Raw genomic sequence first — 25,924 nt, forward strand, 5'->3', positions numbered from 1 at the left:
CATTTGCAAAAGAATATCATTTTTTAAGTTGCTGATCTAAGATCAAAAGAAAAGTGATGACACAATTAGATTAATTTATAGAGTTATAAAATTTTAGATATAAATAAATGGAGAAAAGAATGGAAAGAAAACTAATGGTGGGGATCCTAACCCAGATCTAATGGGGCTCCAACTCAATCTTAAATTTGTATTAGTGCTTTTGGCACGCCCTAGGCGTGTGCTTATTTCGTAAAAATATATGATTATTTTTTCACATTAAATTATTACATATCATGGTAAACATATACTTGTTTATTTAAAACTTTTATAAACACTACTTTTTCTTTGTAAGAAGTTACTATATTTAAAATTGGATTAATCTTTCCTACACTGGCAGTATTGGATAAATAATAACTCTGCAAATTTTGAATTTGAAATTCAACTATTACACACATATCATGAATCAAATGGTGATAGTGTATACACTATCAGTATATCTAAAATTTACTCTTTCAAATTAGGATAGTGAAAATTAGGGAATGTGAATAGTGTGAAAATTTACTTTAAAAAGGTATTTTTGACATATAAGGTGATACAAAAAGTTTGCACTAACATCCTTCTGTCCTTCTATATATAGTAATATGAATATTATTTGAACTCAAAATTTTGATTTGAGTTTTGACGGTTTTAAAGTTCGACTCGATTACATTCCAATCCTACTTCTCTTCTTCTCTTTCTTGTTGCCTTCTCTATCTAATTCTCCCCAAACCTGCCTCTCCTTCTCATCAAATAGCCTCGAAGTAGATTGTTCTGGAAGAATTTCCTCCAAGTTACGGTTTCGATTTGTTACTTGTTAGATGGAAACTTGAGAGTTAAATAAGGAATCTCACGGTTAGCTGATTAATGTTTAAATTTGTTGATTTGAATCTTAAGGCAACTTTATTCTGTCAAAGTTTTTTTCAAAGTAACTCAAAACTGTCGCATAAAATCAGTGATAGATGGCAAAGGGGAAAAGTCCCGTTTTCTTACCAATGTCCGTCCATCATTTTGCCATCATGGTTTATATAAACACTTTCCACATAAATGTCTTAGGTCCTGTACTGTCGTCTCCTTTCTACCAAACCATTGAGCAGGACAGACATGGCAGGCAACTTCATATATTACTTCCTCCTCTGTTATAAACATAGGATTTTGCAAAATATAGGTAAGCAGTTAGTGCAATAGCACTAAGTCCGGCAAGGAGCCAGTAAAAGTAATCCAGGTGTCCTTTGTTCAAGTTGTCCGAGAACCAACTCTGATGTCCATGCCTGCTTGTGGCTTTGTCAATTACAGAAATGAGAAAGCTGCTCAGAAAGCTTCCTATCCCAAAGATACTGAGGTATAGAGCCAGACCTGTACTTTTCAATTGATTAGGCACTTGATCATAGAAAAATTCTTGCAAACCAACCATGGCAAGTGATTCAGATACTCCCAGAATTAAGTATTGAGGTATCATCCAGATCACACTCATAGGAATTGTAGCCTCTGGTTTATCAACCAACCCATACTCTTGAGCAGTTTCAAGACGCTTCATCTCAACCGCAGCAGCTATACACATAGAAACAGTTGACAGAAGTATTCCAATTCCAATTCGCTGCAGCATTGTTATACCTGAAGGTCTTGAGGTTATAGCCCTTGCAACAGGGACTAAGATTCGGTCGTATATAGGTATAAACACAACTATCGAAAGAGTGATAAAAGACTGCAGCGATGCAGCTGGTAGTTCAAAGCTTGGACTAATAGATCTGTCCATTGTAGCACCTTGCTTTGTAAACACAGTGGATGATTGCGCAAACACAATTCCATAGACCAAACATGTGGTCCATATCGGAAATAACCTCAGAACTGCCTTTGCCTCTTCAACCTCCCTGATACTACAACCGTTGCCACCTTCCTTTGAACCCTCAGGTGCTAGCAATGCTTTGTTCAGAAACCTATGACAATTTAACAAAAAACAACCAAAATGTTTAAAGGAAGAGATGTTGGATTTCAGGGTACTGATGGTGAAGATCAAACAGTAGAAGTCTTAATTTAACCACATTCTAAACAAGATACTGGCGATGAGGCATGATTTCCCAAGATTCAACTTTGAAGTGAAAACACCAATTACATTCAAATAAGTCCCTTAATTTGTTAAGTGGAAACTGACTTTATCCATGCTATATTTACCAATCCATTCAAGCCAGAAGCCAATAATGACACCCTTCAAGTCATATGGACTAAGTCATCAGAAGTCATTAACACCCTACTTACAAGGACCTAAAGATCAAGCAACTTTAGAGCATGCTAATGAAGGAAAGAACTTAAAGTCTCGGTAACTAAGAGTTTAGAACAAGATTGTTTCTCACTTGAACTCTTGTGAACCTTGGCAAGGCAGAAAGCCCTGAGACTCCCCTTCCATGGATAATGAAAAAGAAGTGATTCTCCAATTCCTAGCTGCTTTCAGAAATACCCGCCCGATTCTCACAAAAGGGCTTATCTCCTCACGAGTGACGCAAAATCGGTAGGTAAAAGTCCCAAGCAAGAACAAGATGAGTGCAAAAACCATTACAAGGCAGGGAATTCCAAATCCAAGGCCCCAGCTAAGGTTTTCTTGAATATAGGTCAAAACCACTAATGTGACTGTTATAGCCCCACACATACCGAAATACCACCAGTTGAAAAACGAGCTTTTGGCTTTGCACTCTTCAGGATCTTGTCCATCAAATTGGTCAGCTCCAAAAGCTTGTACACAAGGCTTATGCCCTCCTTCAGCTACTGCTATGATGTACAATGCAAAAAAGAAGAAGATAACTTGGAACTCAGAAGGAGAACAATTCATAGCATTTGCTGCATGTTGACAGTCAGATGTCTTGGAAGCGGTAAAAACTGTTGAAACGGTCAAGAAGCCAAGTCCCTGTGATTCAAAGTAGTGCAAGGCTCAACAAATTGTTGCAAAAATTCTGGAAGTATCCATGAAGAAATCCCTAACTACTCTGTTCTTCCTATTTTTACTTCCGGAATGGAAACATCAAGTAACGAGGCCTCAAACATGTAGAACATAAGCAGTCAAACTATCAAATTTGGCACATAATGTGATCGAAAAGAAACTAGAGTTTCAACAGGCAACAACAAAGAGAACTGTGGACAAGGCTTAAATGATGCTGTATATTCAATTTTAAGAAAATACATCTACAAAACGATATCTTTTTCTTTGTAGCTTGCACATGAATCCTGCTTCTTAGAACGAAGAGTCACTGTTTTGGTATCACTATTAACTAACTTCCCTCTGAATCACCAAAATCAAGCTTAGGCAGACATACATCCACCTTAGATTATGTTGTACAAGCATTGTTTTGCAAATGGCTTTTAACATAATTAAAGGCACTGTATTTAAGTCCTAAAACATGTCAACGTAGCTAAGATTGCCAAGAAGTGATTTTTAGCATTCTTTGACTTTTCTGCAGAAGAGTTTTTAAATTTTCAATGGCTATAGCAGGTGCAGGTTTTCCAGTAGGTTTTATGGATACACATAGGTATATTTATCAGTTAGTGCAGAAGAAAAAGATAGTAAATGCCGATATGCAATTGGGGAGTGCCTTTAAAATTTCAAAAAACAAGAAGTTAGAGTTTATATTCCAATACCTCCATATATAAAAGTTCACCAATATTACCAATTTATTTTGATGTTTCAATTTGCCATATTTGCTTATAGAGCAAAGCTAGACAAATAGCAACGGAAAAAAATAAAAGAAAAAAAGGAAAAAATTAAAGAAAAGCAACAAGTACAGAAGGCCTTTTATGAGGGTCCTTTGAAATCACAATATAAACCACACTTTTTTTTTGAATCTTTTAAGGGCAAACTTTTTACAGTAACATTAAGGCTATATTATCCGCCGAGATTGTAGACAACCAAATCAAGCTCTTCACCAGTGTAAGAGTTGTAAAAGTAAGATTGGTTCTTGGTGAATTGTTAATTGAGCCAAGGTCGAACAAGATTGGTTTAGAGCCCTTCCCCCTCTCCCAACACTCGCCATCCACCATCGTTACCCATCTCCTCTACTAATGCCTTATTTATTTATTTATTTATGTTTTTCTGACAACTGTAGATGTTTTAAAGTGTGTGGATAGTATTTTAACAAAAGTTTGCCTTTATGAAACATCAGCAAAACAGGGTGCCAAATAGACCCTTATTTGAGTGAGTGTCAAAGTAAATTTTTTTCCTAAAATAACTCAAATTAAATTAATTTTTCCTATACTGACAGAGTATCACGGTCAATATTGGATGAATGACAACTATGCAAAATTTAAATTTAAAATCCAACTTTTACACGTGTCATGAATTCAATGATGATAGTGTATACACTGTTAGTGTATATAAGATTTACTCAAATAAATTTCCACTCTGCGTTAGTCAAAGACAGAGTTCATTTTGGATAGGGTAAAAATTTATTTGGATGGTTAACATGTGCTGCGACATTATTATGGCCTTATTTTGAAAAGGATAAATTTGTGAATTAAAAATTTACTTTGACATCTCACTATATATAAAGCAGGAAAGAGGGATTTGGTGTAACTAAATTATGTCATTCAGTGTATTACCTAATCTACCCTTATTTCTAAAGATAATTACATCATTTCAACTATCTCGCCCCTACAACCACCCCACATCCTATTGAATTAACTACTACTTCTCTAACAAAAAACTACAACTTCACTAAAATACTAAAATAGTTTAGCTCTTTTAAACTGCTACTTTCCCACAAAAAGATAATTTGAATCTTTTTAATAATGTTTTATTAGTTGCACACTCGCATTGTGTCTGCCCAAGCACTAGTTAAAATAAGTGTTGTGGTAACATTATCACGGCTTTGGATAACTAGGGATGATGGACCTCTACAATTACCAGTCCCAGTACTATCGTGTAGTATAGACATTAGTATAATAAATGTAGACACTAGAACAATAAAAGCAGATACTAAGACAAATTTTCTTTTTCATTAAAATTTGTTATGTTTTTACAATTCAGTTGTGTTTAGGGCTACAAACAAATCCAGCCGCTCAATCGAGTTCGAGCTGGCTCGAGTCGAAATCGAACTCGAACTCGAGTTCAAAATATTAAACTCGTTAGCTCACAAGCCGGCTCGCGAGTTCGAGTATATATATATATATATATTTTTTTTTATTTTTTTAAATGTTAAGTGCATATATTTTTTTATTTTTTTAAGTATATATATTTTTTTATTTTTTTTAATTTTAATAGTAAATTACATATATATTCTTAATATTTTATTATTTATTAACAAAATATTATTTTATTTATTTTTTTAAAAATAAAATAATTTTTTTTAATTTTTTTTCGAGCTCGAGCTTGAAATTGTCAGCTCGTCGAGTTCGTGCTCGAGTTCGAATTCAATAAAATTAAGTCATGGCTCGGCTCGATTAGGTCAAAACTCGACTCGACTCGCCTCGTTTGCAGCCCTAGTTGTGTTAGTGTATACTTTTATTGTTCTAGTATCTATATTTACTTTGCTAATGTCTACACTGCACAATACCGTAGGGGCAAATAAGTGTTGTGGTGGCGTTATCACAGCCATGGGTAACTAGGGATGAGGGGTCTTTATAATTACCAATCGCAATGGCATCGCACAGTGTAGACTCTAGTAGGACTGTAAACGAATCGAGTCGAATCGAATTTTATTCTAATTGACTTGAGTCTCGACTTAATTTTATAAAACTCAAATTTAAACTCGAGTTCGATGAACTCTCAATGTAACAGCTTGAGTTCGAGCTCGACTCGACGAGTTTAAAAAAATAAAAAATAATTATTTTATTTTATAAAAATGAATAAAATAATAATTTTTCTTAACAAATAATAAAATATTAAAAATATATATGTAATTTTACTATTAAAATAAAAATAAATAAATAAATAAATCTATATATATATATATATATAATTAAACTAACTCGCAAGCTAATGAGTTGAGTATTTTTGAGTTCGAGTTCGACTTGGTCAGCTCGAGCCTTGATTCGAATTGCTTGCGAGCTGGTCGATTTGTTTGCAGCCCTAAACTTTAGCACAATATATGTAGACACCAGAATAATAAAAGTAGGCACTAATACAACGACATGTAAAAACACAAAAAATTTTAAGACACAAATTTCAACAAAAGAGAAAACTTATTGTGTTTTTACTTATTGTTGTGTTAGTATCTATATTTATTAGGGTTAAAAATAAAAAAGCCCTATGTGGTATACCCAATACACAGGAAAGCTCCCCATAATTTCAAAATGTACAAAACAATACCTCATGTTTAGAACTAAATTGTAAAACTGACAGAATCCAATAAACTTAACGAAATCCGATAAATAAAACAAAAAACTTAACGAAATCCGATAAACTTAATAGTAAACTTAATGGAATTCGATAAGTTTATCAGCCGAAACCGTCATTTTCGTTAAGTTTATCAGATTCCGTCAATTTTACAATTTAGTTCAAAATATGAGGTGTCATTTTATACGTTTTGAAACCATAAGGGGCTTTCCTGTGTATTAAATATACCATTGGGTATTTTTTTGTTTTTAACCCTATTTATTATTGTAATAATGTCTACATTTTCTCTGCTAAGGACTGCACCATACTGTGCAGTTGTCACCGGTAATTGTAGAGGCCCTTGATCCGGGTAACTAGTGTTCCCTATAGACAAATTTGTCTATTTCTACTCAAAACTCCACAAGCAAAAGTCCATACGGACAAATTTGTCGAGTTTGGCTCGGTAATTAAACTTCTACAGATGACTTGGCGAGTTGAATTTTATTCATTTTTGTGTTGATTAGTGCACAAAATACTCTTTTTGACCAAGCGTCTTATCAAAAGCACACAAATAATTTAAAGAGGCATGAAATAGGAAGTACAGAACTGTGCACACTTGGTATTAACAAGGCACCAATGGGTAAGCACAAAGTACAACTACTAACCATGATATATAGCAGAGAGGAAAGTATGATGGTGCGGTAACGACCCAGAAACGAGTCGGCGACAAATGCACCCAAAAGCGGCAAGAGCTGCGACGTACCGGACAAAGCATTGACGTTCTCGGCCGCCGTGGCAGTGGATTGGCCGAGAGGGCCTGTCAAGTAACTTATCAAATTCGAATTTATTCCGCAATAAGCAAACCTCTCAGCCATCTCTACACCTGCAGTGCAGGAAAATTATAGTAAAATCAGAAAAAAAAAAAAATGGGCCGGGATATATGTTGTTTGACTAGTTTTCCGTCTTTATACAGATGGTTATTTTACCTATGATGAAAGATGCGGATTTCCAGCGGCCGGATTTGGAACGGTTGACGGGGCGGCCTTTGTAGTCGACGTTTCCTTGGACGCCGTCGTCCAGTAATGTTGGAGCTTCAATGGCATCGGAAATGTTAGCGGCCGTGGCTGTAGAGGACACCATTGTCTGGTACAGCTGTGCTGAGCTCACTTGACCTTGGCCTTTATTGTTTGGTCAGTGGGATCATATATAAACCTTGTACGAGCTATGATATTGTGTCAGTAATATACTCCACCACGAAAATGACGATTTTGGATTTTTTTTTAATGTTTTCAAACCCAAACAGATGGGTGAACTTGTTGGATGAGATTCGCGATTCAATTGATTCAACCATCAAAGTTTTTTTTTTTTTTTAAATTATTGTGGGATTGAATAATTTGGATAATATTGAGATATGAAAAAAGAAGTGAAAATCGATTTAATAGTTCAATTTTTATTGATTTAATATATTCTTGATCAGATTTTGCTAACTCTTTTAGATTTTTCAACTTGTATATAGAATTGGACCAACGTCATGTTCGAGTCACAGTTTAACCGGATTGAACCTGCCAATTCGCTCTGAATATTTAAATGATAATTTTTTTTTTCAAGCAACGCCATTACCTTGTTTAAGCATGATACTTGTCTTCATGAATGGGTTAAATTTAAATGAAGTTAATAAGTATAGGAAAATTGTTTGCAGAGATCTACTTCGAATAAGTGGAGACGTTACAATATTCTATTCTTTCAGGGATGTACCAAGATCAATCTCTCAAGCCAAATAGCCTCTAATTGGACCTATCTGTCATTAGCATTCACCAACCAAACACGTGACTTGCATGTCTTGGGGTTTAATCATCCATAGATTTCTTTATTGTACAATAAGCTAGCAGTATATTAGTTTGGACATCTTTATCATACAATTGGAATCACTCCTATAAATAATTCGTTTTGAGCCAATGGAAGTATAATGAATTTTTTTTCTGACATGCACTGTTTGAATGGGATTGGGGGCAAGAACGATTGTTCATTTTTGAATGGTTAACACTGTTTAAATAACTTTTATAATAGAAGTGTGCTATCTTGTTACTGTTTATGTGGGATTAATGCATAATAATTACCTGTTTGTTGTGAGGTTTAACAAATAATTTGTAGAGTTATAAGTTGTTCATGAACCGTTGTATTGACAACCATTCTAAGTACAACCAGTTTGATCGTCATCTGGATAGTAATTTCTAGATGCACTTCTCACCCCATAAAAAAAGGAAAAATGAAAACTTTATAGAGGAGTTTCTAGATGCCTTTACTTAATTTTCTGGGCAGTGGACTGGGGACTATTGTCTGATTTTATTTTTTTTTTCGACACAGGGACATTCGGATCAATTCTTACGGGGTTCGACTAATCCCCTGCGGTCCGGGCCCGGCGTCCCAACCCGACCTTTACGGGACTATCGTCTGATTGTATAACATGCTTTCTCTAATTTGTACGTGCATCATCTTTCGTGGAAATTTTCCCTTACGGCCAGTTCACTGTGTCTAGAATTAATTACAGGTGGCAAGGGGCCCAAGTGCTAGCTCCTTACCCATGTTCGCAGGCCCAAGTATGAACATGGGCAATGCTTTTGTTAGAGTCAGCTTCTTTTCCATTTTAATTTTACATAAGCAGCCTACAGCTTCCATTTTTTTTTTTTTTACAAAAAAAAGAAAAAAAAGAGTAGCTAAAAAATAATTCAAATTTTTGGTTAGAGAAATTAAAAGCAATTAGATTATCCGGTCATATAAATGAACTCTTGTCTTTAAAAGTTTAAACCAACCACATAGGTCAATTGACAATCCCATCATATTAGTTACTAATTAGTTCCAAAGAGCACAAAAGTGTTGTTAATTAACTCTAGAGAGCAAGTCCGATACAGGACAGATGAATAGCAATGTTTTTAAACTCGGACCGATCAGCGAACCGGAGAGGGGTCCGGTTCGCAGTCTGACCAGTCCGACCGGCCGGTTCACCGGTTTTCTGGTTTTTTTTTTTTTTTTTTTCATTCTACACTTGAACTTGACACCTAATGTACAATTTAACATGGTTAGTGATAACTTAAGTTTTTAAAATACATTCACCAACATAACTAAATTTAAGTTGAGATAATAACAAATTTCCTAAAAGTTACACATAAAACTTGGAATGATAAACATAATTAAAATATCATAATTCACCACAAGTTTTCATAAATTCATTACAAATATGAATAGATACAATCCAAATATTCACCAATTATCACAAATAAAAACACAAAAATAAATAAAATAAATATTGAAATTCTTTTACAATTCTTAAAAAAGTCCATAAAAGAGTCTAACTCGTATTCAAAACAAATCATTTGAATAACAAATTTCCATCAATGGCATGATAAGCAACAACACCACCTTCACAATTTCATCAACTTAACTTGAAAAAATTAAAATTTTATTATAAAAATATAAATCTAATTGCTCAAACTAAAAAGAAATCAAAAAATTTTAAAAAACAAAGATACAACTAAACATATAAAAAATTAATTGGTACTAAACATGTGGTCCTGAGGTTACCATTTAGGAATTTTCCAAGACATACAAACATGCGGTCCATTTGGCACTTTTTTTTAAGCTTTTGTTTGACAACTTTCCCAAATCAACTTTAACATGTCTTTAATTTTGTTGCTTTAGTGAAACCTATAAAATTCAAGATGAATGAGCATTCAGTAGACTAATTAGTTTAGCATAGAAAAAGCAATAAAAACACAATAAATGGCATAGAAAAAATAGAACAATCATTGATACAAAATTTATTAATTTGATACTTCATCCATGTCTAATTTCTTTAATTTGATACTTCATCCAAAAAAATAGCTTCTCCAAATATGATTGGAAATTAATTAATGATTCATAATTTCATCCTTAATTAATCAAATAAAAATAAAACAAAAATTAGGGGAAACAGATGAAAATTGGAGAAAAAAAAGAAGAAAATGCAAAAAAAAAAATCGGCTAAAGATAATAATATAGAAAACAAAAACCTTGAAAAAGGAAAAATTAAACTTACCAAGATGATGGAAAACAGGAAAAACTCTTGAGTCTCAAATATCCTGTGAAAGTTGAAATTTCCAACTTGTCTACAATCTGCAAAAGATGATAGTGATAAAGGTGAAGGCTTGAGAAAATTTTGTTGTGGATATTTGGGTTTGAAAGGGTTAAGAAGAAAAAATTGAAAAAAAAAATTCAAGAGGAGAACTGGAGCTGTTGGCCGCCTAAAGCTGAGAAAGTGATAGATTGAGACTTGAAAGAAAAGTGTGTTGACTGTTTCTTTTTTAATGTTAGGGTTTGATTTTTTTAATTTATATTTTAGTCAAGTTAAGTAGAACTCTCAACAAACTAAGCTGTGGTCTAGTGGTGAAGAGTGCCTTATGGGAACAAAAAGACTGAGGTTCAAACTTCCGTAGCTACATTCTTGACATTTTGTTTGAAAATTAGAAAACCACGGGGTTACGGTTCGTGCGGTTTTTAGCAGTTCATACGATTCGACTGATTTCTAGTAGTTTTTCATTAACTTCCAGATTTAATACTGGACCGGACCGGTGATATGTCCGGTTCGCGATCCAACCGATTGAACCGGCCGATCCGGTCTAGTTCTGAAAACATTGATGAATAGATGAATATACAAGGTTGCCCAGGACATTCCCACGAGGACTTTCTTTATTTGGGTCGACCTTTTGCACATGCAAGTTTTCCTCTCCTATGTGAGAGTTGTATATGTTTGTGTCTATGTATATAGACAAACACACATACATATACATATATATATATATATTAAAATTTATAAAATAATCCAATATTCTATGTCATTGTAATCGATACAAACTTTTTTAGGGAAAGGAAAACCGCCGGGTTACGATTCATGCGGTTTTTAGCGCTTCATACGGTTCGACCGGTTTCTAGTGATTTTTCATTAACTTCCGGATTTAATACTGGATTGGACCGGTGGTATGTCCGATTCACAGTCCAACCGGTCGAACCGACCGATCCGGTCTGGTTCTAAAAACTTTGATGAATAGATGAATATACAAGGTTGCCCAAGACATTCTCATGAGGGCTTTCTTTATTTGGGTCGACCTTTTGCACATGCAAGTTTTCCTCTGCTATGTGAGAGTTGTATATGTTTGTGTCTATATCTCCTATGTGAGAGTTGTATATGTTTGTGTCTATATATATATATATATATATAAACACACACATATACATATACATGTACATATATATATATATTAAAATTTATAAAATAATCCAATATTCTATGTCATTGTAATTGATACAAACTTTTTTAGGGAAAGGAAAAAATGAAAAGCAAACAAATGAAAGATTGAATGTACATGTAGATAAAACTTTGAAAATAAGTAATTTTAGTTGATAATAGTTCTTTTTTTGAGTTTATAATATTGCATTCAAAATCTTGAATGTTAATTTTACCATTTAAAAATAAAAAATAGATGGTATTTATGCTATTTTTGAATTCTACTAGTTTTTCAGGCCCTGACGCCATGCGTTAGATAGCCTGGATTGGTCTTTTTGCTGCTGTGGTATATTTTTTTGTTAGTGTTGTGTGCGTGCGTGTGTGTGTGTTTGTGTTTTTTTTTTTTTTTTTCACATAGTTAACAGATGATTGGTTGGGTTGTACAATGTGAAGTATGACTGGGTATATATATATATATATATTTTTTTTTTTTTTTGGGAGGGGGGCTTTAGCTATCACTTCTTGCCTTCTTGGTACAAGCGTACGATGCGTGCGAAGGTAATATGAATTTACCTAACCCAATGATATAATGTGGAACGTATTAAGAAAAATATCATTTAAGAAAAATATCATTTAAATATATTATATAGTGTGCACCGAAATTTGCTTAAACCTGTGATATAATGTAAACTTTCTACACCAAAATTTAGCCCAGGAGACTGAGAGATTTGCATGTTTATGTTTAAAACTAAACCATAAATATCACATAGCAATAAAATGGGAACAATTTATAACAGCTATAGTGAGCTTTTGTTTCAAAAATGCTCATTCTGCTCAGATAGGGAAAGTGATAGCTTGGTTAAAAATGTAAGTAGATATGCTCTAGGCACATATGGTGATGAGGAATGGAACAATCCTTGGTGATCTAACACTTTTGTATAGCCTTTTAGGAGCCTTTGCTCACCAAATGTAAAGCTTTAAATCATTAATACAATTCCTACCGTTTCTGAAAAAAATATATATACATAACAGCTGTAGTGGGCTAGCATATACTATATTAATCTTGTACACAAAACTAAAGCAAAAGCAAACGGCAATTATAATAGTATAGCCAACCAATTCATTTAGGTTCAAAATAAACGCTAATGACTCCTGAGAATTTTTCTCAATCCATCCAGCGTAATTACACGAGCCTTTGGTGACGTTGAGTATGTAATCCAACTGAACTTTTGCATTCTCTCTGTATTCACAAACAAAAACATAAAATATCATTGACCAAATAATCTTTTGTTACAGTTTACAAAAAAAAAAAAAAAATTATCAGGAAGCATAAGTTAACAAGATTGGCTGTGAATCAATCAGTTGACCACAGAACAAGATGGAGGAAGTTAAGAATGTAGCAACTACTTAATGTCTCATAGCACAAGAATGTAGCAAACATGGACAGGGGGGGTGTCAAAGCAATTTCTTATGAGGGACATGTGGACTACTCTGGCATCCACTACAGACGAAAAAAGCTTTGAAAGAGCAAAGCATGCACATAATCCTGTAGAATTGAAAGAGCTGTGAGATGAACAGACATTCAAGCTGAATGTAGTACCTTGTCAAAATATGGCTGAAACTTGCCTCTGCAGAAATTAGATAGTGTCCACGTGGCATTTCGCAACAATGATAGTTTGCATGCTCATTTAGCTAAGCCAGCAAAGGACCTAGAGCTCCATGACCAGGAACAAGATCACGGCATTTTGGGGAATCACCAACCACATTTCACGGAGCCCATACAGCCTAATGTAGTTAAAAGAAAATTAAGGAATAAGAGATAAATAACAATTATATCATGCAACATTCAAAATCCAGAAAGCAATGCAAGGCATTGAACATGATTCCAAACACCAGAAGAGGAAATTTCTTTATCATCCGTCAAAGATGTACCTGTTCACGGGCATCATCGCTGGGAGAACTAAGAAGCTGTGCGAATATGGGAACATCACCATTGTCTATTACAACCTTAGCGTGCATAGATGTCCCGGAAGCAATGTTTGTGAGAGCCCAAGCTGCCTCAAACTACAAATTTGCAAAGGATGGAAAAAGATATTTATACGTAACACCAAACAAATATAATCTTCATTTTGTACGCAGGATGGGGAATAATGAGCTTGAAGCTAAAGTTGAGGAAATCCTCCGTAATAAGATAATGAACAAAACGAGGGACAACACCAGCTTGGATCACTTCCTGAATCGGCGGACTTTGTTCAGGTATCAGGATTAACAGCAATACCTATATATGCTATATCCCCTTTTGTATTGAGAAAGATTTTTCCATGAAGACCTGAGTGTACAAAGTGAAACCAACAGAGAAGTAATTAGGAAGTTCAGCTAGTTATCTATCAAAATTTGAACAAAGGAAAATGCCCTATAATAAATGTTCCGTATGGTCTCCCAGCAACACTATAGATACATTCCCATATTTCAATAGACAGACTTCCCACAAATATCAATAGCTAGATAGAGACAAAAAAGCATTCCAGAAAGGATGATACTATGAATGTAACTTGTACCTCATCTGAGGAGTTTGAGCGAAGCCACTATTGAGCTGAATAACACCCCACTTGGAAGTATCGAAGATACTGGAGATGAGTTTTACTTAAATTCTTAGATAATACAAGAAATTTGTTAGGAACCTTAAAACTAAGTAAACCGTAATTCTAGTGATCAAAATTGAAAAAAATTAGGCCAAACCCATGACTGAAGCTTTCTATTAAATCATATTGAAAAGAATAAAAAAAAACTGGAAATAAAATAAATAATCCAGACATAACAAAGGTCACGGTACAAATCAATTTCATCCCTAAACAATAAGACGGCTATTAAGTTTAATCAACTGTAGCTATGGTTGGGTTTCAAACTTGGCAAAATTTTTAGGACAAAAAACAGGCTAGGAAGGAAATAAGCTAAAGCCTCAAAAATTAACTTCACCTAGTGCCAGAAAAATATTTTTACCCACCTTCAAGCAGCTCTCATAAGAGAGGATTGGCAGAGGGTTTGGAAAAGTGTGTAGAGCAACTTAGAGAGAGCAGCAAGAAAAAGCAAAGCTATCCGGTTGATTCTTTCATGCGCGCCTTGAGAGTGTTCAACTGGAATGCGTCATCTCTCAGTAGGTGATTGAAAGGGCGGCGATGTGTAGGATGAAGCAGAGACGGAGAGATGGAGAAAACCGAGCAATTGTATCAGTGAACTTCGATGGTGAGAGAACAGGGCACAACTCAGTATAACGAAAAGAGAAAATTGCTGACCGAGAATGAGAGAAAATTGCTGACCGCCACTGGCCAGAGAAAGCTAAGAAGAAGAATGAGGAATTGAAGCGGTGCTCCCAAAACCAAGAACAGGCCAAGAATGAGAAAAAAAGCATGAGAGCCACGCGGATGAGAAGAAAGGAATGAGAGCCACGCAGACACACGGGAAATTCCAGCGCAGCCACTACCACCGAATGACAAAGGACCAAAACGCTCCTCAAAGCCACAAAAATATGACCAAAACACCCCTCAAAGCCACGAGAATCACGCGATAACCGGCTCATCCTGCACTATTCATTAGGCTTTGCACGCTTTATATACGTAAGATAAGATATATTTTCAAAATATTTTTATTTTAGTTCTTCATTTTATGTTTAGAAAAAAAAATATGTTCAAAATACTTTTGTTTTGGTTCTTCATTGTATGTTCAAAATATATTTGTACGCCCTATACTCATAAGGTGTGCCTCTTCCACTAATAAGAAATAGGTATGTCAATTGGTCGACTTTTACAATATACTTTGGTAGGATTTTATTTTAATTTGTCAAATCTAAATCCAGACCCTATAAGAGAGTGATGAGTCTAGGTAAGATTTGATTTTCTATAATTTAAACCAAAATTTAGATCCAGATCAGACTCTATTCAGATTCATGTATAAATAAATTATGTGTGTGTATATATATATATTAGTAAATTCATAAAATAATCTAATATTCTATATCATTTAGATGAAACTTTGAGAATAAATAGTTTTAGTTTATAATAGTTCTTTTTTGAGTCTATAATATTGCATTCAACATCTTGAATGTTAATTTTACTATTTGAAAATAAAATTTAAATGGCATTTATGTTATTTTTTAACTCTATATATTTTCAAAATATTTTTATTTTAGTTCTTATTGTATGTTCAAAAAAATATTCACAGGTACCAATTGGATACTCAAATTCATAAGGGTCTGAGTTTTAATTTACTTTTTCAAACCCACAAAGATCTGAGTATAAATCAGGATCTAGATCTGAGTTTGACTAAATTTAATGGGTCTAAATTTCGGTCAAAGATATCCAATTCAAACCTTATCCATTGATATATCTTATAAGCAGTGTTTTCAAACTCAAATCGGACTAATTGGTTCAACCGATTGAACCGAGAATTGGGAAGGATTCTGGTCCGAAAGTATATGAAAAACCGGCTATCCAAAGATTCGATAAAAAATGAGGTTTAACCGGTAGAAGCTGAAAAAACTGGTTCTTAAAAATCCTTTATCTTGTGTTTCTCCCAAAAAAAAAGAAACCTTCTTTTCTCCAAAATTTCAAGCCATTCAACATCTGGTAGGGAAGAGGCCAAGGTGGTGAAGTTGCTATCATTTTCAAATCTGAGCACCTAAACAATGCTTAAAAAGAAAAATAGAAGGAGAAGACGAAGAAAAAGAGAACATCCAGTGACATGGATCCAAACTAAATTAATAAAAAGAGCACATTCAGCGACATGGCACAGCTAGGCATGGCGAATCTGTACTTGATCTCATCTCATATTGAGTCAGCTAGTTGTTTTGACTTTTGCCTCCATGATTGTAGGTTGAGGCAATGGACGCTTGCGTTGTTGGTGATTCTGGATCATGCCCTTGCTCAACTGACAGAGTATGACAGCTTGAAGAAGTCCACAACTTGAGAATTAGAGATGAACGCTCAAAGTTTCATAGTACTTCACTTTTACCCCAAATGTTTTGGATAGTCATAATTTTTGCCATAACGTTCTCTATTATTTGTTTGCAACCTTAATTCGGTATCTGACTTCAAGTAAGTTATAAGGATTTAATTTGTGCGGCTTTATTATTTGTATTATTTGTAAACTCACCAAGTATATCAAGTCTAGAGATATTTATTTTGTACTATTTTATTTTTATATATCATTAAATACATTTATGGCATCATTATAATTTATGATATCAAAAACATATTTTTAATCCACCTTTTTATATTTCGAATCAATTTTTTATGTCATGTATATCATATCACAAAAAAATATTAATATAATATTCCCTTCATTCCATTAAAAGTGTCGTACTTTTCATTTTGAGATGTCCTAAAATATTTGTCATGTTGAAAAAGTTAATGCACATTTTAGTCTCTCTTTCTAATAGAGTTTTTCTTTCTAATCATATGCATGTTATTATTCAATTTGAATTTTAAATTTTGAGGATAAAATTAAAAAAAGAAATATAAATATTACAATCAAATTACTATTTTTAAAAGATTAAATGTTCTAAATATGACTAATTAATTAGAACGAAGAGAATAGTAATTATTTTAAATAATATTCTATCGAACTATTCACGTAGCAAATAAGTAATAACCATAATCACTAAAAAAAAAAAAAAATACGGATGTACTTTTAATTGACCAGAAACAAAAGCACGAAATGCAGAGCAGAGAGGAGGGGGTTGACCAAAAAGAGCGAAGTTGGGCCATTAGATGATGAATAATGCATTAATGATGGGGGCTGGAGCTTCTTCCGCCGCCGCCGCCCCTGCTGCTGCTGCTGCTATTTACTACAGTGAAGACATTAGGTATTCGTTCAACACCCTTGAGCCATTGAATCTCTTCAGCGGAAACAGCAAACAGGTGCTCTTTCTTTTTGCCCTTTATTGCTTTAGGAAATTAGTTTTTAGCTGAAATCTCTTTAGCAAATTAGATCGTCTTGTTCCAGATCATCTTCCATTTGGTGTGATAACATTATTATTAAATACTGGAGAAGGCTGTTGAAACCACCCCAGATGATCATGATGATGGTGATGGTGATGGTGATGATAGTCAAGTTAATAGAATCAGTGCCATTCCGGACGAACTTCTTTCCCACATCTTATCATTTCTACCAACAAGAGAATCAGCGGTTACCTCACTTTTGTCCACTCGATGGAGACACCTTTTTGCTTCACGCCCTGAGATCGATCTCGAATTCCATCCCGAACGTAACCATTCTGACCCTGAGATCGATCTCGAATTCCATCCTGAACCTGAACGTACCCATTCTGACGCTGATATCGATCTCGGATTCCATCCTGAACGTAACCGTAACCAAGCTGATAAGCTGTTTTCTGAGTTCGTAAATTTTGGCAATAGACTAATTTTGCTACGAAACAGGGCTCCATTAAGGAAATTTAAGCTCTCCCTTATGAGGGTTGTGGAAAGCTATCGTGGGGCACTCGATTCACTGATATCTGCTGCACTTTTGTGTCAACTTCAAGAACTCGAAATTTCTGTGGACAACCGGAGTAGTTATAGGGAACGATTATCACCGGAGGGAATATTCACCTGCAAAACACTGACTTCCTTGAGACTAGTGTGGCGCCGTGTGGATTTCAAAGTCCCCAGTCCAGTTTGTTTGCCTAATGTTAAGCTCTTGTGCTTGATAGGACCGATGTTTCAATTAGGAGATCATGATGATTCCCTGCAGAGGCTTATCCAGGGTTGTCCTTTGCTTCAAGAACTAGAGCTGCATTGTGCACTGGGGGATTTGGATCAAATTTTTGCTGAGGATGCATGTATGCAAATTGAAATTCGTGATATTTCTAGTCCTTTCCTGAAGAAAGTAGTGCTGCATTTAGATGGAGGTCTGGATACTAAGGTTGTAGTGGAGTCGAACAATCTTGAGAGTTTGGAATACCATTTCGTAGGTGCGGAGTATAAGATAAGCATAAATGCTCCAAATCTTAAATACCTTGGTTGTGGAGGCGACATAAATGGAGTAAGCTTTATTCAAGACCTGAATTCTCTTGTTAGTGCCAAAATTGGCTCCCTCCTTGAAATCCCTAATTCTGAGATTTTTTACAATCTTGTCAACCAGGTGAAAAGTGTGGAATCACTTACTCTAATACAGCCCAAGGTTCTAACGGTATGATTTTTGTTTTGAACTTTAATATTTCTCTCCGACTTTGAAAGCTTTTCCTTCCTTTTGAGTTGTCTTAAGAGTAATTGGACGATCATACTTCCAAGTTCGTACGTGAGTTTTGATTATTTTTCTCATGCACATGAAGGTCGATATTTCCAATTATGTGATGCCAACTTTCAGCAATTTGATCAGCCTGGAGTTCATTCTCCTCAATTACCATGCTGTTGAATCCTGGAAACTCATGCCAATCTTAATTAAAAGTGCCCCTCACCTCGAAAAGCTAGTCTTCGGTCGAAAGATGTTTCGCGCTGAGCGTGTGGAAAAAGAATTTGAGCTTCTATTTCCAGAATTCATGCCGAAATACTCCATTGAACATCTCAAGGAAATAGAATTCACAAAATTTGACGAGAAGCGCTATGAATTCAAGCTAGTTGAGTATCTTTTGCAAAATGGAAAAGCTTTGAAGAAGATGGTGCTACGTGGATCTTTGCAACCCTCTAGCTATGATAGAATAATGTCATACATGAGATGCTCAGAGGATTGTCAAATTGTGGTAGAAGAACGTGGTTCAGAGGAAATCTGGTGGATGCTAACAGTTGACTTATAAATGATATCTGTTTCAGTCATGCAGGGAAGTCGTGGGAAAATGAAGTAACAAAATCATCTGCTATGTACATTTGCTTTTTGATGTATGCATAAAGGATCAGAATTCCCTGTTGTTCATGTCTTTTGTTGCTTGAATTGATTTGTTCTTTTTACTACGAAGGAGTGGATTTGGGATGGGAATTTGCAGGAGTGGAGGTGTTCAGCTGATGCTTTTCATGCAAAAGTTAGATATGCATGCATATTATGATGATGTAGAAGTTGTCAGGTAAGTCAATGGAAGGGCTTCTACACCTCTCAAAAGATCACTGCGTGAATCGTACAATGAAGGAAAACAGATATGAAACTGCTAATCTTGCTAATTGACTAAAATGAACATCAAAAATTATATGGAAAACATTTCAATGATGGAAAGCAGCACGAGTAAAAACCATTATACCTATGCAATATTCAGAAACATGCCGCTACTAATATTGCAGCATGAACCAGTTTCAACCAGTGAATGTACATACAATACCCATATATCGATGCCTGAGTTCGTACTTACCGCTGTTTATTGGATGAAAAAGCACAGCTGAGAATAGACCTAAGAGATTAGCACGCTGCAACACAGATTACCAGCAATGTCTTGGACAAACCTACACAATGTAACAGCCTTTTAATTTCTATATATGCACCCATCTAGCAAACTAGGTGTGGTTTAGGCAAACTTCAGATACTACTTCCTCGATTATAAGCATAGGACCTTGCAAAATATACATAAGCAGCTAATGCAATAGCGCTAAGTCCGGCAAGCAGCCAGTAAAAGTAATCCAGGTGTGCCTTGTTCAAGTTGTCTGAGAACCAGCTCTCGTGTCCATGCCTGCTTGTGGCTTTCTCAATAACAGAGATGAGAAAGCTGCTTAGAAAACTTCCTATCCCTAAGATACTGAGGTATAGAGCCAGACCTGTGCTTTTCAATTGATTCGGCATTTGATCGTAGAAAAGTTCTTGCAAACCAACCATGGAAAGTGCTTCAGAAACTCCATAAATCAAATACTGAGGTATCAACCAGACCACACTCATGGGAATCGTAGCCTTTGGCTTATCAACCAAACCGTACTCTTGAGCAGTTTCAAGACGCTTCATCTCTACTAGAGCAGCTATGACCATTGAAAGAATCGAGGTAAATATCCCAGCTCCAATCCGTTGGAGCATAGTTATACCTGAAGGTTTTGTGGTTATAGCTCTTGCAGTAGGAACCAAAATACGATCATATATAGGGATAAACAGAATTATCGAAAGAGTGATAAATGATCGTAGTGAAGCGGCTGGTACTTCAAAGCTTGGACTGATAGATCTGTCCATTGTACCTCCTTGCTTGATAAACAAAGTGGATGACTGTGAAAATACAATCCCATATGTCAAACATGTTGCCCATATCGGAAATAGCCTGAGAATTGCCTTTGCATCCTCAACCTCGCTGATGCTACAAATGTTCCCATCTTCCTCTGAACCATCAGGTACTAGCAATGCTTTGTTCAGAAACCTACGTCGATTGCAATAAAAAAAAAAACTAAAACATTTAAAGGAAGAAAATTTGGTTTGAGATTTGTTATCATAAAGATCAAGGATACAGTTCAAGAAGTCAGTGAAGCATGATCTAGCAACATTATCCCATTCAAACAAGTTCATTAATTTGCAAAGTGGAAACAACCTTACACATTTTTCTATTTGCCAATCTTTGGAAAACACAAGAAATTAGCAACCAGATCGCAGGGGAGAGGAGGAAGGGAGGGGATGGGAGAGGAGGAAGGAGGAGGAGGGAGGAAGAAGAAGGAGGAGGGGGGAGGGTGGTGGCAACGGTGAAGGAGGGAGGGGTCGTGGCGGCAACGGATGGTGATGGATGAGGTGGTGAGTGGTTGTGATAAAAAAATTTTTAATAAAATTTTTAAAAATATTCCAATTAAATTTTAAATTTTAAAAACACCCCAAATACATTTACATTTACAGTGTCAAGTTTTTATATACATCGTTACAGAAAAAGTTTTTAACAATACTCCCCAAAAACACCAAACTCGTACGGCCAAGGACATGAAATTAAAGTCTTAGTTACTAAAAGCTTAGAATAGGTTGGTTTCTCACTTGAATTCTTGAGGACCTTGGTAAGGCACACAGCCCTGAGACTCCAGTTGCATGGATAATGTTGAAGAGGTGGCTCTCCAATTTCTAGCTGCATTCACAAATACTCGACCAATTCTCATAAAAGGGCTCTTCTCCTCACTATTGACGCTAAACCGGTAGGTGACAGTTCCGAGCAAGAACAAGATAAGTCCAAAACCCATTACAAGGCAGGGAATCGCAAATCCAAGGCTCCAACTTAAATTATCTTGAATGTAGGTTAAAATCACTAATGCGACCAAAATAGCCGAGCACATACCAAAATACCACCAGTTGAAAAACGAGCTTTTGGCTTTGCATTCTTCTGGATCTTGTCCATCAAATTGGTCGGCTCCAAAAGCTTGTACGCAAGGCTTATGCCCTCCTTGGGCCACAGCTATTAGATACAATGAAAAGAAGCAGAAAATGATTGGGAATTCAGAAGGTGAACATGTCACAGCGTTTTCTGCATTTTGACACCCAGATGAGTTGAAAGAGGGAAGAACTGTTGAAAGGGTCAAGAAGCCAAGTCCCTGTGATTCACAGCAATGCATGGCTTAAGAAATTGTTATCAAAAGAAAGTAAGGCATTGTTTGGACAGCAATTTTTCAATACGTTTTCCGTGAACACATTTTTCAATCATCTCTTTACCTCGCATATATCAAATTGCTACAGTAATTTTTCTACAAAAATTCAGAAAAATGAAATTCAAACAAGGCCTAAGTTTTTGTTTGAGTAATGGCCATTTCTCTTGATTAAGTCAAATATTTGAAACTGTAGCATGAAGTTCACTTCATAATTTTTCTGTTCTTCAGTTAGTTCTCCTTTCAATTGTTATCTTTTTTATCTTGAGATTTGAAGGATCATCGTCTTACATCAGAATTAAGCTCGTTTATTAATTCTACCACTAATATGGAATTATGTGGCTATATTTAACCCATGGACTTATTCTTATTCATAGTTGAAACATCAGCTAGGCTGAAAGATCTAGAGCATTATAACATCAAAACAAAATCAGAAGTTAAGGAACAGCATAAGGATCGTCAAAGAGGCTAAAACCATCGAATAGTTTCCGGTAGGAAAAATCTATTTATCCAAACTCTTCACTTTATCTTGTCATACTCGTGTTCTACTCTTCATTTTGCACTAGAATAATAGTATAGATAGCACTCCCATAGATGAGTGCGAGAAATAAAGGAGGAAATATGTTCACTTCTCCGAAAATGCTACAAATGGCTCCAATTGTTTAGCTTCTTTTGTTAGCTATTCTGTTTATGTTCATAATTGTTCAACAGATTACCCTTCTTTTTTCCCCTTTTTGAGCAAAAATCAACCTTTTATAAAATAGAGCAAGAAAGCTTACACATTGCAGCAATGAGCAGCCTTTACATCCTACTGTCACCCATACCTATATATACAAAGAACTACAAAAATCTACAAAACACCTATGTACTCGTGAGCAAAATACTTGTGTGTAATCCCCCAATCCTTGATGAAGCTCCAATTTACTCTTGACCTCGGAATTCCGCGCCAAGTAGCACCAACATATCTCACTTCAGTAACTATACTCCTTATAATACGTAATACCAAGGGGAGTAACGTAGGCTTGCTGGAACATCACCTTATTTAGTTATTTCTACTATAAGCATGGTAGTCAACAAGCTTATGCTTGACTACATTCACCTCCCCTTCTTGGATGTGCTTACTATTATCTAATTCAAACAAACCCTCTCCCTCATCTACCTCCTCTCCTCTCCACACACACACACACACACAACCCCCCCCCCCCAAAAAAAGAAAGAAAATACATCTGAGTTTTTAAAGAAATAGATGTCATAAAACCAAGCTTGAACCCCTCCAGTCCATTTGGCCCACATACCCATCAAACTAATGGTTAAAAAAAAAAAAAAAAAAACCGTAGTGGTGCCGAAAGACTTATTTTAACTCTAGCTTTGTCCTTCTCAAAATGCAGTGTACAAAATGCAAAAATGTCTAATTCTTTTATATAATATGTAATGTATTATATTATTAATTGATAGTTAGCATAAAGTGACTAATCTTAAGAAATCTAGTGTGGCCAATAAAATTTGTCAAACTAACCAAAGTTAGCTAGTGAATTCACTTATATATGTTTCCTTGAAAAGCAAAAATTAGAATTAGCATTTTCACTTATTTTATTGGCTAGCTGAATAACTAATGTTAGTGTTTCACGAAATCATATGCATAATTTGTGAGTATTAAATTGCAGTGTACGTATTTAATATCCAAAATAAGCTACATAATTACAAATCATCCAAGAGTGAGTTGATAAATCAATCAAATAAAAGAGTAGTAGTACAAGATAAATCAAATTTAGTAAAGAAAGAAATATTCTAAGTTTATTTTTCTTTATTCTTCTTTTCTCATAATTAGCTCTTTTCACTCTTAAACACATTCAACTAATTGGCTATCCCTTCCGTATTAGTCTCAATCTAATATGGTATTAGATGTCGTTTTAAGCAAGTATTATCTTCTTTCTTATTTTTTTCGATTTTGCTTCAATTGTTTCTCATTATACATGGATTTTGGTTAATTTAAAGTTTAGCGAGTACCCCTAATTATTTTATTTGAGGGGATGCAATACGTAAGTTTTGTCGTTTGAGGGGCACAAACTATTAAACTATAATTAAAGTAAGATACAATTAGTAATAATTTTAAACTACAAAAGAGGATTTTAAATATTTGCGGAGAACAATTGTCCACCGTAAAATGTTTATAGCTCCACGATTATAATTGGGAAAACTTTGCTGTGGCACGATATGACAGGTGCTGTCATGCTGTGACAACATATCAATTGACACGACGTACAGCATAGAAAATCCGAGCATCTTTTCAAGCTCATTAAGAGTTGAAAAATCGCATCCCAAATAAGAGTAAAGTAAAGAAGGCGCCTTCCAAAGATAGAGCACAAAGTATAACTATAGAGTTACTGTTAAACAGCAGTAGAAAGTTCAAGTTCAACTAACCATGATATACAGCAATGAAGAGATTATGACGGTCCAATATTGACCCAGAAACGACTCGGCGACGAATGCACCCAAGAGCGGCAGAAGCAGCGCTGTACCGGACAAAGCATTCACGTTCTCCGCTGCCGTAGCAGTGGACTGGCCGAGTGGCCCGGTCAAGTAACTGATCAAATTCGCACTTATTCCGTGATGAGCAAACCTCTCTGCCATCTCCACACCTGCATTAAAAACAAATAATTAACCTGCAGTATTTCATTTTATCATAGTACGGTGAGGATGTTAATCCTTTATGTTATGATGGTTACTTCACCTATGATGAAAGCTGCGGATTTCCAGCGGCCGGATTGGGACCGGTTGGCAGGGCGGCCTTTGTAGTCGACATTTCCTTCGACGACGACAATGTTGTTTGGTAACGTCGGAGTGTCGCTGGCGTCGGAAAGGTTGGCCTGCGGGGCTGTATAGATTGCCATGCGTGGAGTGGAGTAACTGTGCCGAACTCACCGAACTTTGGCTTCAGTTTCTACGTTGAAGCTTGTCAGGAACACTAGGTAAAGCGACGTAGCTTTGGGGAATGCGGAGTCGTTTTGAAGGCAGCTCAGACTTCTGGCACATACGGTGTCGTTGCACTTAAGAAGTTAGTTGGGAATTCTGTTGCAGTTTGTTATAGTTAGTTGCATGGTTAGTTGTCAGCTTCAGTCACGTTGCATGGAGGTGTAGGAAATTTCTATAAATAGCCAAGTATAGGAAAGGCTTGGCAGACAAGATTCATTACAGAAATATTCTCAATAAGATTTCCCTTACTTCCCTCATTTTCTCTCAATTCATGTTCTTCCCTTCCTATTTCCCTCTTATTATTTCTTCTTCTGAGAAATTATCAGGTTAAATCCTGACAAGTGGTAATCAGAGCCTTCAATCCTCGGTGCAACTTAACTGCAAATTCAAATGGCAGACGGTACCAGACTCAAGAATCTAGATGAACAGCTCCGGAAACTTGAGACTAGGGTTCAGATTCAAGTAGATTCCCTGCAAACGGAGTTACAAGACGCTCGAACGCACGTAGATACCAAAATGGACGAGCTCGACAAGAAAATTGACGCGTTAATGGCAGGAATGGAGACGAAGTTGACTTCATTTCTGCAGGCTCTCAACAGAGACAGAACAACAGCAACTGGTGATTCGCCTCCCCCAGAGAAGAATCCTCTACTGACCAATCCACATGCCAGATGCAGAGACTGGGGAGATCAGTCAGCAGCAGGCAAGGAGCGTAAGGTTACGATCCCAAGCTTACCTAAAGTAGAACTTCCTTTTTTTGAAGGGGACAGACCTCAGGAATGGATCAGGAAATGTGAGAAGTATTTTCTGGTTCATCAACTTCCTGAGGATCAGAAATTGGAAGTAGTGGAGATGTATTTGGTAGGGAAAGCC

The 25,924-nt window shown here is 35.7% G+C and overlaps 3 protein-coding genes and 1 long non-coding RNA gene across 7 annotated transcripts; 1 reads left to right on the forward strand and 3 right to left on the reverse strand.

Moving 5' to 3' along the window:
- Positions 1-974: 974 nt before the first annotated feature.
- LOC113713908 (protein NRT1/ PTR FAMILY 5.10) lies at positions 975-7,591 on the reverse strand. Its single transcript, XM_072068969.1, has 4 exons — positions 7,300-7,591; positions 6,979-7,196; positions 2,367-2,914; positions 975-1,952 (listed from the first exon to the last, which is right to left on the reverse strand). The coding sequence occupies exons 1-4, from the start codon at positions 7,451-7,453 to the stop codon at positions 1,133-1,135; spliced, it is 1,740 nt and encodes a 579-aa protein (XP_071925070.1). The 5' UTR covers positions 7,454-7,591; the 3' UTR covers positions 975-1,132.
- Positions 7,592-12,491: 4,900 nt separating this feature from the next.
- LOC113732180 (uncharacterized) lies at positions 12,492-14,973 on the reverse strand. 2 transcript variants are annotated; one of them, XR_003458694.2, is made up of 5 exons: positions 14,575-14,973; positions 14,129-14,197; positions 13,503-13,899; positions 13,171-13,355; positions 12,492-12,810 (listed from the first exon to the last, which is right to left on the reverse strand). It is a non-coding gene; the product is annotated as an uncharacterized lncRNA (long non-coding RNA). The 2 variants fall into 2 exon arrangements; XR_011822431.1 differs by having other exon boundaries at positions 14,129-14,972.
- A 2,108-nt stretch (positions 14,974-17,081) lies between these two features.
- On the forward strand, positions 17,082-19,530 carry LOC113713784 (putative F-box/FBD/LRR-repeat protein At5g22670). 3 transcript variants are annotated; one of them, XM_072068383.1, is made up of 4 exons: positions 17,162-17,485; positions 17,571-18,608; positions 18,708-18,755; positions 18,898-19,530. In XM_072068383.1, exons 2-4 carry the CDS (start codon positions 18,036-18,038, stop codon positions 19,357-19,359), a joined length of 1,083 nt encoding a protein of 360 aa, XP_071924484.1. In that variant the 5' UTR covers positions 17,162-17,485; positions 17,571-18,035; the 3' UTR covers positions 19,360-19,530. The 3 variants fall into 3 exon arrangements, with proteins under 3 accessions (XP_071924485.1, XP_071924483.1, XP_071924484.1); XM_072068384.1 differs by having other exon boundaries at positions 17,082-17,485; positions 18,277-18,755; XM_072068382.1 differs by having other exon boundaries at positions 17,159-17,485; positions 17,571-18,755.
- Positions 19,531-19,777: 247 nt separating this feature from the next.
- Positions 19,778-25,026, reverse strand: LOC113714511 (protein NRT1/ PTR FAMILY 5.10-like). Its single transcript, XM_072068968.1, has 4 exons — positions 24,810-25,026; positions 24,500-24,717; positions 21,480-22,027; positions 19,778-20,883 (listed from the first exon to the last, which is right to left on the reverse strand). The coding sequence occupies exons 1-4, from the start codon at positions 24,967-24,969 to the stop codon at positions 20,067-20,069; spliced, it is 1,743 nt and encodes a 580-aa protein (XP_071925069.1). The 5' UTR covers positions 24,970-25,026; the 3' UTR covers positions 19,778-20,066.
- Positions 25,027-25,924: the final 898 nt, after the last annotated feature.

This window comes from Coffea arabica, chromosome 10c, assembly GCF_036785885.1.
Source record: "Coffea arabica cultivar ET-39 chromosome 10c, Coffea Arabica ET-39 HiFi, whole genome shotgun sequence".
NCBI lineage: Eukaryota > Viridiplantae > Streptophyta > Magnoliopsida > Gentianales > Rubiaceae > Coffea > Coffea arabica.